This window comes from Manis pentadactyla, chromosome 1, assembly GCF_030020395.1.
Source record: "Manis pentadactyla isolate mManPen7 chromosome 1, mManPen7.hap1, whole genome shotgun sequence".
In the NCBI taxonomy this organism is placed as follows: Eukaryota; Metazoa; Chordata; class Mammalia; order Pholidota; family Manidae; genus Manis; species Manis pentadactyla.
In genome coordinates, this window is record NC_080019.1 from 99,909,187 (window position 1) to 99,925,635 (window position 16,449).

General features: G+C 40.3%; 1 protein-coding gene across 6 annotated transcripts in view; it reads right to left on the bottom strand.

The window, feature by feature from the left end:
• GOLIM4 (golgi integral membrane protein 4) overlaps positions 1-13,121 on the bottom strand; it is a 69,317-nt gene extending 56,196 nt beyond the window's left edge. For all 6 annotated transcript variants that reach the window (XM_036898336.2, XM_036898335.2, XM_036898333.2 and 3 more), the window contains exon 1: positions 12,788-13,121. In XM_036898336.2, the coding sequence (XP_036754231.2) occupies positions 12,788-12,974 (187 nt within the window). In that variant the 5' untranslated portion in view covers positions 12,975-13,121. The remainder of the gene's footprint in view (positions 1-12,787) is intronic.
• Between the last annotated feature and the right edge of the window lie 3,328 nt (positions 13,122-16,449).

Below are 16,449 nucleotides of genomic sequence, written 5' to 3' on the forward strand. Positions count from 1 at the left end.
GTCCAACAGAAACACATGGTGACACATTTGTAACTTATGAATTTCTAGTAGCCACATCAAAAAAAGTAGAATGTATATGTGTACTGTAATACGTCAACATCTAATGTGACAAAACAGTTAAAAGAATGTGTCACCAACACAATAAAGTTGTGCTTAAGTGAAAAATATTTCACAATGTTTTACTTTTAACTTTTAAATTTAACCTACTTAAAATTGGAAATGCAGTCCCTCATTCACACCAGCGGCATCTGGAATGCTTTCCCCACACATGACCTGTGGCTACCATATTGGCCAGCACAGTTGCCAAGTCATTAGATCTCCCTGAGGCTCACTTTCTTCACTGATAAGCTACAGAAGTTATCTGACATCAACAATTCTTAGTGGGTATTTTGGCCAACTGAGGCCAGCATGCCCCATTCAAAACTTGAGCCTTTCACCAAGTAGGAATGCAGCCCAGTGTCCAGGGATCTTACAAATTCCAGACAAAGTTGGAAATATTGGTGTTTACATAAAATATCTTTCTTTTTCCATGTAGACAACTGCTGTGAAATTTTTCAGAGTGCTGTGTGGGCCAAATCAAAACATATTCATATGCTGCTCTTTACATCCTGGGTTCTACAAACATTCTTTCTTGCTCTACCAACCTATGATTTATTTAAGAGTAATCTGACTTTTACATCTGGAAGCTAAAAAACACAGCTGGAGAATTTAGTTGAATGGTGAGCTTCAAAGCCCCTGTAAAGTCAAGGTGAAAGTACAGATGCTATCAGGAGGCGACAGCCTGTGGTGAAACTTAGCAGGATACCAGTGTGAGCTGAAGCTCTGTCTACACCCCAGGATGCAGAGGAGTCTGAAAATGAATCATCCTACAGTAAGCGACAGCCTGAGCCCCAAATATGGATCAGGAGAATGTGTCAGAGATGGGTGAAAGGGCAGTGAAGCCAGGCTCACCACAGCGATCACCACTCTTACTGCCCTGGGACGACTTCCTGGATCCGCCAGGGCACATAAGATCCAAAAAGAAACGAGGCAAATATGCCAATGACAGTGGCAAGTTGCAGAGCTGAAGCAGGAAGCAGTAGCTTGAGCAGTTATCAGCAGCTTCCCTGGACACAGAGACAGGAAGAGGTAAGGGGTGGCAGGTAGACTCCGCGGAGGACAGTTCTCAAGTCCAGGTGAGTCATTATCTGGGAATATTCTTAACTGTTTGATGGAATCTGAAAAGGAGGCAAAGTCAGAAACTGGGAATAGGTACTACTAAAACCTCACTTTAGGTCGAGGGCATGGGAGCCTTGGAAACAGGATTAGTGAGAGCCTTGAATTAGAATATAAGCACTCGGTGCACAAATCCCAAGTGTGTCACTGTTTGGCCATGTGACTTTTGTTTTCCCAAATTTAAAATGGTTAATAACAAAGCATATCGCTTTCCTCTATATCAGAAAGTTGTTTCCAGGTCCAGATGATATCATGAATATAAAGCAATTTGAAAAGTATAAATTTCTCATGTAACTGCAAAGTATTTTTTATTATTTACTAAGCAATTACTAGTGGACTTTAGCAATGCAATTTACTGAATGCCATTTAAGACCCTAATCAGGATTCTTCTTAAATTTGAGATGGGTGGAATGGGTAAGGACTTTCAGGGGAACAGCAGTGAACAGTGACTGTGCCATTATAAACTTAGCTACTTCCTAGGGGGTTCATGGGGTAGCACCAGGGAGGGCAAATACCAAGATGAACCTGAAAGGACCTCAGAAGGAGGAATTTGCCCCAAAGCAGTGGTTCTTAACCTTTCTCAGGTTATCAATGCTTTGCAGATCTGATAAAAGATATGGCTTCTGTCTAGGGAAAAGGCAGATATACAAAATTGACATATATTTTAGGGAAGTCCATGGACCGCCATGGATTCCAAATAGAAAATAGAAAATGCCACTCTTTAAGAGCAGGGGGTCACAGCCAAGACATACAATATAGCCTTAGGGATGAGTTGTTGCTAGGTAGGAGGTAGTTTTGAGAACTGCTGGAGGACTACAATAAAAACAAAGCAGTCTTTCTGTAAAGGCTCAACCTCTACTCAAACTATTGCTACCATGGGACCCTCAAATGAAGACTTCTTGAGGCCTAAATAAGGGGTCTCACATACACCCACAAATACCATATGGATCCTAAACCAACCCAGTGAGCAAAACGTGTTTGAGAAAAACACCAATGTGCAAGCTGTAAATATCCCTAAGAACTGCACTGCACAATATATCATTACATTGTAGACCACATAGGGAATTTTTCACATTTTGGTCTTTCAGGACAGAAAAAAAAGATGTGTCGCCAGGAACCTGTGGCATCAGTGTGAATCACAGATAAGTCCACAGCAACTTATAGAACAGTGAATATCATGGCAGCAACCAGCACATTAATAGCAGTGTGGCAGGAAGAGATTCCCTGGTTCTATAGAAACTCAACAGCAACTTCTCACTGACAAGAACAGAATTCTCCCTGATTCTTGAATGGAATATGGCCTCAATATTGACAATATATTCTTTATCCACTTCCCAATTTAATCTCTTATCAAAATGTTTAGGAAATTATAATGGAAGTCAAATGGAATAGAAACATTTATCTCTTGTATTTCTAATTACTAAAATATGTTTAAAAGAGTGAGGCCATACATGAATTTGGAATTGCAACTGTTTAGAAACGATTTAATGACTTTTTCATAATATGCTTTTGTGTTCTTTTCTATTTTATTACTATCACAAAAGAATACAGTATTTTAAACTTGACTTTCAAAGAAGAAATGAATGAACAAGTTGAAATTACCAGTCATGCAATTAATGCTCCTTCTTTAAATCAAATATATTTCTCTTTCTAAGACCAGTCAAACTTTATTTAAAAAATTATCTTTTGACTATCAAATAACAAGGACTTCACCAAGGACTACAGTCTTCCAAATTTGAAGGAACATACACAACAAGTGAAAACAGATGACAAACACAGTCCTGCATTCATAGGTACTTGCCAAAGACATACAGTCACTTGTAGGAGCGAGGAAGTTCCACGTATCTAAAACGGACTTTGAAACTCCCCAGGGACATGATGCCTTCCACTCTGGGACTTCCCTGGACAGCCAGGTATGTGGTTATACTTCAGAGAGTTACCTGGAATTCTCTTTAATTCTTCCAGGTTACATGGTTTAACCACCAATAATTTCCCTCTGAAGTGTCATGATTTTAAATGCTACTTCTTGCTAGTATACTTCTTCAAATTAAACAGTAAATTACATTTTACTATGTAATATGTTTTTACAAAAGCAGTGTACTGGAAAATCCAAGAAAATAATTGAGAACAGTGCCTGGTACCTAGCAAGTGCTCAGCGAATGTTAGCTTATGGTGACTTTGTTAATGATATTGCCAACAGCGTACACAATGACATTCTCATCTGTGGTAGGCAGTTCCTCAGATGGTTCCCAAGAAGCCCCACCTTCCGTTGTTTGTGTCTTCACAAATCCCATGCCTTGGGCAAGGACTAAACACAGTGATTCAATTCTAATGAGTGGGATAGGGCAGAAGTGATGAGTTATCACTTTCAAGATTAGGTTATTAAAATACTTTCACTTTTATCCTGGGGTCTTGCACACTCTCTCGCTAGCTCTCTTTTTGATCTCTTGCCCTGAGGGAAGCCACTATCATGTTGTAAATTACCTGTTGGAACCGTGGAAAATCCTACGAAAAAGCCCAGAGGAGAGAGATTGAAGTGGGTCTTCTGAGACCTGCCAGATTCTTTTCCTACAAAAACTATGAGATATATTGGTTGTTCCAAGCCAGTTCAGTTTGGGGATAATTTTCTATGCGACAGGGTAACAAATACAGATTTTGAGCCATGTACTGGGCCTTAAGAGTGCAAGTGAAAGCGCAAAGTGCCTTGAACACGTTTTTAAACAAGCTTTGGATACTGAAGAGATTGTTAGTAAGGGCAGACGTGAAAATGAGGGAAATTTTATTGGAAACGAAATGATGCAGTAGCAGAAGGCTTAACAGTACTCACACTTATGTATAGTTACCAGGTTTACATCACTTGCAGTTGTATGAGAAGTAAAAAATGTGCCAAATGAACTGGGTAATTTGGCTAAGGAGATTTTCCAGCAAAGTGTTAAAGATGCTGCCTGGTTTCTTCTTGCTGTTTATATAAACTGTGAGAAGATAAATTGAGGGAAGGACTACTAAACAAAATGAGGCAAGACTTGATGGTTTTGAAATTTTTCAGCCTCTCCAGACAGCAAACAATGCTAAATTAAGAAGCAGCTTCTGAGTGAAGATCAATTCCAGAGAATTGTCACAAAAAAAGGTGACCTAAAGATGAGACCAAGGGCATGGCTTCTGCAATTCTGGTGAAGACGCTGGAAATGTAGTGTCTCAAGAGTGCTATTCAGTCAGACCACAGGTCTCCTAAAAGTTTAGGGTGTGAAACTCACAGATCCTCTTGGTTTCCCTTCAGGAAGTTAAAGGGCATTGTCTCCCTTGCCTCAGTAGAAGCCCAAGGTAGAGAAGGATTTACTCCGAAAAATACGTGGGTGTGGATTTTACCTACTAGAGTAAACCCACCAAGTTTCCCAAGAGACTGACAAAAGTTTTGAAAGGATTTTATGAGCAGGAATTTATCACTGCCAGTTTGGACTGAAAGAAAAGAGAGATGGTACTAAATTAAAAAATGGTGAAACATCTCAAAAATTCTACTGGCAGGAAGCAGGATGAGAAAGTTCAGCTACAAGCACATGCTACCTTTCATGAGGAAGGAAGGATGACTCAGTGAGTGGAACCAAAAGCCCAAAGAGTAGCATTAAGAGCCATGGAGAATTATTCTCAGACCTGGAAACACATCAAGAAACACATGTCTAGCCAGATTTCAGAACTGCTACAGACAAGTGACTCCTACAAACCTTGTATTTACTGCATTTTGGAACAACAATATGTAAGTATCTTATGCCTGCCCCTGTTGTATGCTGGTTGTGTTGAGGTCAGATATGTTGACACTCTAGTTTCACAGATCTACAGATGGAGAGGAACTGTACTTGAGAAGCTGTATTTGAGGAACAACACCCAAGGAACCTCATCCACACCCATTTCTAACATAGATGCCTTCTGGATTTTGGTCTGATGCTTGCTTATACTGTAAAGAGAATTTATTTTTCATCTTCTGATAAAAATGATGTTTGATATCAGTATGATTTAACATGTTGCTATAAAGCAAACCTTGAAAGGATATAAGTCCTTTTAAAAATCAATGTTTGCTAATAGGTTAAGAGATTGGTGCAATAGAAATTACAGATTTATAATATTAAATCTCAGTAATGTACAACTTAATAAACTGTTCTGCATTAACCAAACTAATCAAGTAAATTATCAACTGCCCAATTTTAATCTTTGTTCAGAGTATTTACTTTATAGCATCTTAGCTATTGTTGGAAGCACACAAGCAATGTCAAAGCTCTCTTAACTATCTTGAGTTACAGATTTTTTCGTTGTTAATAACAAGAATTCCACTTAAAGATGGGTTTAAATGAAACAGGAGATAGAATGTTTGACTCTCCTGAAATGATTATATATTTTCTTAAACTCACGCTTAAAAGAAAGGAAATTGTGTCATTCAAATGTTCTATAGTGCCTTATCCTCCAGAATGACAGCACATCTTTACTTTTCTATTCATGATCTATTACACTGTGACATTTTATATAAGAAAAGTAGTTAAAGCTGTATTTTTTAAATGTCACACTGTTATAAACAGCAATTTGTTTCAAGTTCATGCCCCTCCAGGCTATAAGTCTATTTAGTGAGGCTTATTAGTGAAGGGCAATGACTGGATAAACACTCCTGGGCCAATAAAAACAAAGAACACAAACATGCCATTCAGAAACACATAGCATTGTTTAAAAACAGCAACGCCCATTTCTGCTTGAACGGAGAAGAGGGTGCTTCTGGTTTCCAGAGACAGCACAGCCCAGTGGAGGAATGCTACGTTGTATAGGAAGCCAGCATATGTGGGCTCTGTGCTTAGCTTGAGACACATGGTGATTTACGTGCTGCACAACTGTTTTCTTAATTGCAAATTTCAGTGTTTGTATTAGATTTGATCAGTTAATGTGTTCCTAAACTTCAGACATGCAGGTACTCCAAACATGAGTTCTTTAAGGTAATATGGGCTGTCAAATACTCATCTTTTTCTTCTAAAATAAACCTCTAAAAAGAAAACTTTACACTATTACCTTGTAAATAAAATATCCAACTTACATAGCATTCATGGATGGTAACTGTAAATTTTAAGCACAATAAAACAACAAAATAACTAAATTCCAGCTATCAGGCTGTTGGCTGCCAAAAGTCTACTCTCTTTGAAAAGAAAAAAGCAACTGAGCAAATATATAATATCTAGGACAGAGATTCCAGCATCAAACTGAGGTAGTCTCTCCTTGACTTGTCATGAAAACACTGAAAGGGAATTCAAAAGAGCATACTTTCTTATTATGTGATTCAATCTTATTTTATGCAGCATCCACATACCACCTACAATCTATTCCCGTATCAACCCAAATCACCTAACAGCCGCAAATGTCCTTCAGTCTAGAAATGCTGCAAATAATCACATCTGTTAATTCTGATTCTAAATTTTATCTTGAGCACTCAAACAACCCATCTAACCTACTTTTTCAAAACCTTAATATTGTCATGAGAGACACTAAGATAATTGTGAAGGTAATGGAGGACTCTGGTAAGAACAGGGGCTAGGAAGACAGAGTAGGGTTCTAAGCTCAGTTTCATTAGATTTGACCTTGACACTAGCAAGTTAATTAACCCCTCTGAGCCTCAGATAGTTCATTCACATTAAAGTGCCTTTGTTACTGTTAAATGAGAAAATGCATGTAATGTGCTTAGTATGGCACCTGAATGTGTTAAACACCCACTAAATATTATGTATTTAAAATAATTTAACTCCTCCAAATAAATTTCCAAAATTCTATCCAAAAATATTCATTTCAAATAACAGTGACTTGTAAGGTAAAATAGTTTGGCATTTTTCTTTCACAAAAAAAGGTTGTATTACATATAACTTTCACTTCCAAAGCTATAAAACCCACAAACCACTGACTGGCAAAACCAGCAAAAACATTTTGTCCTTGGTGATAAAATAAGAACAGTTAGTTGTCAAAAATGAAAAACAGTAACTCTTAGTTGATAGTAAAGTGTTTTCAGGTCTTTTCTTACCAATACAGTAGAAAAGAGAGGGTGAGAGTGTTTTACATCAAATAAAAGTTTCAGTCAAGTTGGGCACATAGCTCTGAAAAGAGCCACATTTAGGCCACAACTAGTAACACTATTACCTAGCAGATGCAGTTTCATTGTGGACAAAATGAAAAGGCCAATACTTACCAGCAAAAGTTGTCATGGTCACTTAAGATAGCAGCTCCACGATCCATGCTAGCCACTTCAGATGTATTATTCCTAATCCATACAAATGTGCCAAGTAGACATTGTTATCCCCAATTAAAGAAGAAGAAACTGGAGAGGTTACCTGCCTGGTCAAGGTCACTCTGCTGGGAAACACCAGGCTGGCATTCAAACCACCCCTGATGCCAAACCCACCCTTCCATCACGATTCCTTATTCCTTTCTTTTAGGACACAAAGATGTGAGCGAGAATCTTCCTCAACGCTTTGAAAAGTCATAAAGTGGCATTAGCCCCCTTTTCTCTCTCTCCCTTTTGGTTTCTCTCAAGTCCTTTGCATTTCGGTCCCCACCAGCTTCAGTGTTCATTTCCCCAGCTCCGAGCTGCTCTTTCCCTAAGTCTCTGAAACCTGGTCTTGTGCCACAGCATTATAAGAAAAACTCCTTGGTAAGGTAAGAGAGAATTTAAAAAGCCAAGGTAAAGCTTCCAATCCACTTGGGACTTAACTTTAAGGCTCACAGGATAATGAGCAATTCTCTCACGAGGTCAACCAAGGCAGACACAATAGGTGGAATCATACATATTTATGTGATTCGTATATATTTAGCAGAATACTTACATGAGTCTGATTTTCAAAAAATATCTAAAAGCTTTTATCTTTTATTCAGGGAATGAATTTTAAGGCAAGGTTTTACATACAAAGGAACACTACTGAACTTAAAAAGAGTATTTCTGTTCCATTTTTTACATGGAAGAGAATTAAAACTGCTTGATAAATATCTCTTCAACTCCAAGATGAACTTCAGTGAAAATGTCCATTTAATAAACAATATCTAATTGATGTTTGTAAGTCCTAACTTTGCACTTGAAAATGAGTATATGTACTACATATGGCCCACACTCATGGGTCTAGATTACTGAGGTCTGTGAGCCACTCTGTTGTACATGAGGTTCCCCATAGTTCAAAATGCAAGCTACACCTTCTAAGCATTGCACACCAGCTAACATTACGGATCCTTATGACAATTTATTATAAACCTTATTATCCTGATTATTATATATGATGAAAATAAGTCACAGAGAAGTAACTTGCACAATATGACACAGCTGGTGAGAAAAGACAGCAAGAAATCAAATCCAAGCACTGACTCTTCAGCTTGTATCCAATACATGTCACTGCTCACCATATATGAGCATGTTCACAGGCAGAGAGAAAATACCATGTAGGTATAGACAACTGTTTCTTCATTATGTACTATATAGCAGGCACCAGGCACTGGAAATGAAAGAAGTAAAAAAAAATAAATAAATCTGGCTCTGAGCTGAAGGAGATGGTTTTTTGTTTGTTTGTTTGTTTGTTTTCAGCAGATGCAGGGTGGGTTGAAAAGAAAGAAGTAACCAGTTCCAGTATGATGAGCTTATTATGTTCAGGCTGCCAGGCCCCTGCCTGTTAGGGGAACACAATTCTAAGGACAACTACCTTAGATGACAATATACCCTTTGAAGCACAAAACTTTTTAAATTTTAAGTAGTTGTAAAGCACTAATCTGGAGTAGGAACATAGAAAACATAAAAACCACTTCTTCGTGGTTTAAGGTCACTGGGACAACGAGTGCTGCAATAATGCAGTCTAGTGTTTTAGAAATGAGGGGTTCTTTGTCCCTACTTTTTAAAAAACTAAACAGTTTATCTTCCTTTCAGATCTTATTGCACAAGGTCATTGCCTTCCTCTAGCAGTTTCACTCTCTCCTAATCTGATGTGATACAGAAGAGAGTTAATCAGTAGCCATACTCTAAGTTTAAATTGTCAGGGAAGGTCCCTTCTCCAGAGTAAAATGCCCGGATTATGCCAGTTTACCTGTTTGTTTATTTTTTGATGTTCATGGACATAAGTAAAAGGAGGTAGCTAATGATAAAAACAAATTCTGTCAATTTCTGTCAAAATTTTACCCATGACAAACCTGGGAAAAGAAAGAGCTGAAATACCTTACCTCAAACAGAGTGTCATAACAGTTATCTTTAATGAGCAGTACCTACTATGTGCCGAAAATGAGCTAGGAGCCTAATAGGTATTAATTACTTTATTGTCACAATGCCACTAATGAAATAGGTCATTCTGATCTCCATTAAATAAATAAGAAAAATGAGGCCCAAGATTACACAAAAAGTTGAATCACATGCTCAGCTTAAAAAAAAGAAAACCTCACGTGTCTTTGCAGCCAAGCAAGCAAAGTAAATGTATGAGGGCTCAGTTTTAAGATGATAAAGCTGTGGTTCTCAACATTGGGGACTCATTGAAATCACCTGTGCAGTTCCACCCCCCTCCAAAGAATGTGATTTAATTGGCCTGGGAGCTGCCCAGGTGATTTTAATGGGCAGTCAAAGCTTAGAACCACTGTATATAGACACAAAGAAGGGTGGACAGCCCACTTGAAAGCAGTTTACAAAAATTGCAAAGGTTAAGTAAACACTGTGCTGGTCAAAGGTCATTACTACTGCCTCTGCCACCAATATATAACCTCTACCCCAACTCCTCAGTATAATTAAGTATGGGTGGGACATAAACAACTAAATGGATAGATAGGCTGACAGACACAGACTTGTTTTCAGTGGATGGGGCACTGCCTAATGTTGAATGTTTCCCATGTCGCCACTCCCCTGCACCTCCCCATCAACATTTCCTATTTATGGAACTGTTGTACTACAAAAAAAACACACTTGCAGTTAGACATAACCTATTTCCAAAATAATCTCTGGAGTAGAACCATTCCTAAACTGAAGAAGACCTAAATATGCTCACTTAACAAATGTATACCTTCAGATTATAGGGCCCAACTACTTAAACATTTCAAGAGTCATATTTCTTAAAGAAGGCCACTGATAATTAACTCTGATCTTAATCCATGCCAGGTCAAGAGTTCTCACGTAACTAAAATGAGCCTTCAGAATGGAGAGCTTAATGCCCTAAATATAAATCTATACAGGTGGTACATATCAGAGTAAAATGTTATTTGTCATTGGAAAAGGGAAGCAAAAGCTCCCTACTATTCAGAAAATCTTCATTAAATGGCCTGAAGATGTGAAATCCAAAATAAATGCTACAGAAGTCAATTGTAGATCATTAAATAAAGAAGAAACTGTAGCCTGCTTGGGAAATAATTCTTCATGCATAATCATAACTGTTGTAAGCACCACAATTCAAGAGGAAATGGAAACAGTAAATTAAGAAATGGACTTTAAGACCACTCATTCAGACTAGCTGCTAGCTACATTTTTTCATCTCCTGCTAAAATGCAAATGTTGTGTATTTTAAGTGTCTTATATTACCACTTATCACCACTCTGCCCCACTATCACCACCAAAAGAAGGGAAACAAAAGAAGAAAAGAAACCAAGACTGATTTTCAAAATGGAACACTGCAAATAAAGGCCATGACTCAGAAATTTGGGCCTTCATCAAGGAACTTCAGCATTGGCACTTGAGGCAAATGCATTACTTGGGCAAAACATTTTGTTGTTGTTACTTTGGTTTTTTTCTCACTTTTGTTTTGTTTTGTTTTGTTTTTCCCCAAAATGCAGAGGCAAGGAAGTGAAGCCTGAGAAAGCAGACACAGTGCATGGAATCAATTTTCTTGCCACAGTTGAGGATAATTTTGTTTGTTGATTTGAATAAACATGTATTGATCTTTCATGAAAGTCAGGCACTGTGCAGTGCTGAGGATGTACTGATAAACATGACAGCGCCTACTTTCATGAGCCTCCTCAACTGAGAGACCAAGGCTTCAACCTCACGTAATCCACCACACACATTCCTTCCAGACACATGGGTGAAAATCTAGTTCTGTGATTATACCATAAAAAGCAGATTTTTCCCTTAGTCTAACTGCACTGAACTTCACAGGAAAGCCACTGGTATCTTCTAAGGAAATAAGGAAATAAGGAAATAAGTATTATCAATATTTCACATAGCAACAATAATTCACGGATAAACTTCAACAAGTCTAAAGAAACTTTTCAACCTAAGACTGTATCAAAACAGGTTTTCCTTTTGAACCAAGCCCAACTCACATATTTTCACTGCCCATGGCTATGTAGCTTCAGTAAGCTAAAAATATTTTCCTTTCTTCTAAGTTCAGAAGAGCAAATAAGACCAAGCAATCAACTGTGTGTCATTTTCTCTCATCTTAATCTTTTTTACTAGAAAACACTCAAAATAGCTAAAGCATGGAAAAGGCATCTGTTTTATATTTGTCTATGCATACACTGACAGAAACTTCTCTCCAGTTGGATCTTCCTCGTAATATAAAGCAATCTATATTTGCATTATCACCAAACACTGTCAACATTTCACTATTCACACCTTTTTATTATTGTTTTGGTTGGGAAGAGACCCACGTAAGTGTTGAAAACTAACCACAAGTACAAGTAAAAGCTTTCAAAAAATATGTATACAATGACTATGCTCTTAACGGGACCACATGATGCTTACTTTGCAGCCACAAATCATTTATGTTTCCGAAATTTACATTAGATGAGATCCTAAAATAGAAGAGGAGGAGCTTCAAGTTTTTCTGCAGGTCTTCCTCAAGTTGTGTGTGCTGTTGTCTGGCAAAGTGAAAAACCGTTTCTCCTCTTGGACTTCTCAAGGCTAATTGCAAAATACACACATGCACAGCCCTACCTCTGTGATAAACTAAAAGTTACTCAGTAAAACAGACCCTTTCTTTCCCCCCAAAAAACATACCTGCAGAATGGTGAACAGTTGTAGCATGGACTTTTCCAATAAATGCAACATCTCAAAAGTCCCCCTATTAACAGAAACTACCAAGTTTCCCATTCGATTGGGCCATTAATTTGGGCTGCTGGGTCATGACTTAATTTCCTTTAAAAAACAGCACAGTTTGAGAAATCTCTGCCAAACTCCCCATTTCTTAGGCTACGGACAAAGTCAAATGGAAAGCAAATACCCAGAAACCAGGAAGCCATGTCCCTCAGAGACGGGCTGGCAGAAGCGATGAAAGGGCTACTGGTTTGCCAGCCAGGATGGCAGCTGGGCCTTTGACAAGCGCTGGGGTAAAGGACTCAGTGTGCACCCGCCCATCCAACGCCCGGTGCGACCACAGGCTGGCGCTTCCAATTTCAAACGTAACCGCCAGAGGAAGCAGGAAGATGGGGATGTCATCTTCCCTGACAGTCCGAGGGCCCGGCAGCCCTACCGAGCTCGCCTCCTGTGTACCTGAAGGTCAGAAGTGGCACCCTTAGTGTCAAAGGCTCACCAAAAACACTTTTCCAGCCGGGATGGGAGGCGCGGCGCAAAGTTGGCCACCAGCCGCGCGCGCCTGGTTAACCGTACCTTGTAACTGGGCGGAAAGGGACTCCTGGTGCTGCTGGTACTTGAGCGCCACCGCCTCGGCTTTCCGCAGCTGGGTCTGCAGCTCGTAGTAGAGCATCGCGCCGTAGAGAAAGCCGAACACCACGGTCAGCAACAGCAGCGTCTGGAAGATCCGCTTCTGCTTTCGGGAGCACATCCCGTTTCCCATAGTCCCGCCGGGACCCCGCGCCGCGGTCGCCCCCCGTCCTCCCCTCTGCCCGAGCGAGCGCCTCAGCAGCGGCCGCCGCGGGAGGTGGCCGGACGCCGCATGAAAGGAGACGCGAGACACAAAAGCCGGGCTGGCGGGGAAGTGGCGCCCGCTCAGCCCCCGCGCGCCGCGGGGCGCGCAGCCATCGACGCAGCCTGGGCAGCCTCCGCTAAACTTTTGCAAGGCTGACTCTCCGCGAGTGCCCGGGCCCGGGAGGGGGCCCTCCGCATACTTCCGAGCGGGCGGTCCTTGTGCCGGTCCCCAGACGCCGCCTGCCTTTTTTCCTCCTCCCCACTTTTTGGCTCTGCTGCCCCCGGCGGCGCTCGGAGTCCCGCCCCGGCCGCTCCCCGCCCCTCGCAGCGGCTCCCACCGCGCGACTCTGTGGCCACCAAAAGGAGGGGGTGCGCGCCCAACAAAGGGACCCGGGCTCCAGCTCGCGCCTCCGCGAGAGGCCTCGGGCGCGGGTGGATGGCTGGGAGCCGGCTGCCTCGGCTGCCCCGGCTGCGTTTGCGGGACGACGGGCCGGTGTCACTGACGCGGCCGCCGAGTCTCGGCTGCCGCCGCCACCTCCCACCCAACTTACGTGTCACCCACAGCCCCGCTATTCTGGCCAACGGGATTCCGGGAGGAAGTCCCACTCGGGCTCCCTGCTCATTGGGCCCGTCCGAGCCGCCCCTCCCTCCCTTCGGGGAGGCAGTGCCGGGCTCGATTGGACGCCCGCTTTGTCCGTCCGACCCCAGGACCGCGCCTTCCCTCCCACCTTTGGGGCCCGTGAGCTGCTCGGTTGTCCCCGGGTGCGCCCACGAGGAGTGAGGGTGGCTGGAGAGAGGCGGCAGAGCGAGGGTCGGGGAGGTTGGGGGTGCACGGGCGCTGTGTCCTGGCCTGCGACTGGGCGAGGTAACGGTGCGCCGCACGTGTGTGAGCGTGTGATCCACCGCTCGGAACGCACGTGGAGAGAAGAGTACAGTGAGACAAGTGGGAGAGAGTGGATCCGAGAACTGCGTACACCCTTCCTCGTACCGGTTCTTTCTTACCCTATCCAGTAGGCCGATGCGACCGACCCACTGAATAGCTGCTTCGTCAGCACAATGTGCATACTCACCAGGAGATGCCTTGCCAACTGAGTCTTGTCCCATGCGGTGTACGAACGTGGATGCGTGTGTGCCCACAGATGGCAGGACAGGAGTCGGGAGACTCAAGCACGCTACCACGCTAGACTTAACTGCTCAGCTGTCCTCGTGGATTGGGGAAAGCAGATTGCCTTTGACAGAGGGGAAAGAATGATCTCGTGTTTTCCCCTTGGCTCCAAATAGAATAATTTAAAAACAAGTTCTACAGACTGAAATGAGTATGCATTCATTTTGTTATATGTAGTTGTTTTATTGGTGTCAAAATACATCAGTTACGTTGCTAAATTACATTGTAAAGGCCAACAAATGTTACCTGTGTAAAAAACGAGTAAAACGAAGGTAATAACCACAAAGCTCTTAAAAGAAAAGCCATAGTGCATTTGTTCTTTCTGTGTACTTGAGTTGTACAAGTACAACTTGGGGCAAAAATCTGGATTATGCATAAATGATAATTTTGTTTCTGTCCTTGACCTGAATTCTAAATAAGAAAGTAAATTATTTCTCAAATGCCTCAATAACATTGTGGAATTTATTACATACTGCATAATTTTTATAATATTCTAACCAGATCTTAATCATCACTATCAATAATGGCCAGTGAATGCTCAAAATGAGGGTAAATCCGTGTAGCCAAGTACAACATAAAGGCAGAATATCCCTGGTACAGAATTTTTTTAGGTGGACTCCAAAGTTAGAGGCTGCTAAAAGCTGTAAATTTATCAACCTATGATATATCTATACTACCATGAAAACTATGTGCCCCAGCATGTGTTTTCCCTAATAAATAATAATTTAATATAGCTTTCAAAATGCTTTCATTTTCAATGACTCCATTTCACTTACCATAGCCAGATTAAGTATTACGCTCACATAAAGAAACCAAAACCTATCAAAGTGACTGTTAGCTCGAGGACCTTCTAGGTCACGCAGATAGGAGCTCAGCAGGATTACGTGTAGGTCAGAATTCTGCTCTTTCCAACCCTTTCTCTTGTAGAAGCCAGTTTCTCATTATATTTAAGCAAGTTATATTAAATTGTATCTGGTCCATTAAAATGAGAACCTAATTTAAGAAGAAAAGATCTGAAGAAGTTTTAGAGTTTTGTTCTGTTGTGTAAATATTATATATCCCTGCTTCATATTGAATTTACCACTAATTAAATTTCCCTCTTTCATTTTGACCTAGAAATTGAGACTGGATAATTCCTGTAACCTTATTAGAATTCCTCATAACTAAAAATTATTTTACACTGTCAGTGTACACTTTGCTAAACAAGGTCTTCCTCCATAAAACCTACCAAAACTGCTCTGGAGAATATGAAGTTTTATAGCAACAATCTTGGCCTATACTTCAATGGAAAATTATTCTAGCTGCAAAAGAAAAAGAAATTGTACAGAGGGTTAGAAAATTCTTGCTTTATATATTACACAGTATTTAACTGTACTTCAGAATCTTTGGAAGATTCTTATGCTTCTGGAATACATGATTACTCATTTTAAGTCTCTGATTTTTTGTATCTGATTCCAGACTCCAAAGGTGTTCTTTGCCTAAAGCTGCTGGCTGGCTACATTCTGTAATAAATGTAGGCCATAAAACACAACTCAATATTTTAGTCATAAAGTTTGAAAGAGAACAAAAATTATTACCTGAACTTATCCATTATTTCAAATTCAAGAAGGGTGTGTAGAAGTATATAAAATCACTAATGGCAGTATCTTTATGATATTACTTTTCCAAGGTGAAGTACGCTGATAGTTTCTTGAAAATATCAATATAGGGCTATGGAAAGGCCAACTTTGGGGAAGCTATCCAGAGCCTATAATTGAATTTACATAACTTGCCTCTGGGTAGAGCTTGTAATAAATGAACTATTTATACTGATCTTGCTAGGTCTGTTGTTAGTTCTATTTTATTTTTGTTTATCATTTAAAAATAGTACATAATTTCTTCCATATTCTACGTATTTACAGTGTATAATTTTTAAAATTGTAAATCCTGAAGAATTTCACCAGTTTAATATTTCATTTCTAGGGCAGGAAGAAATTAACTTATAGAGATTCAAGATCTTAACATTTGAGAAGAGCTAAGATAAAATTTGGGAGTCTTAGCTTTCTCTCCAGTTTTAGTAAATTTGTCATTTTAATAAAATGTGTTCATTTTCAAAGCAGAAGGCAAGAAAAACATAGCCAAGGGATAAAGCCAGTGTCTAATTTATAAAAATAGATTATTTTAATTAATAATGCTTAAGATATTAGAGAAAATAATTTCCATTCTCTGGGAAATTTTTCATTTAAAGCTATTTATTACA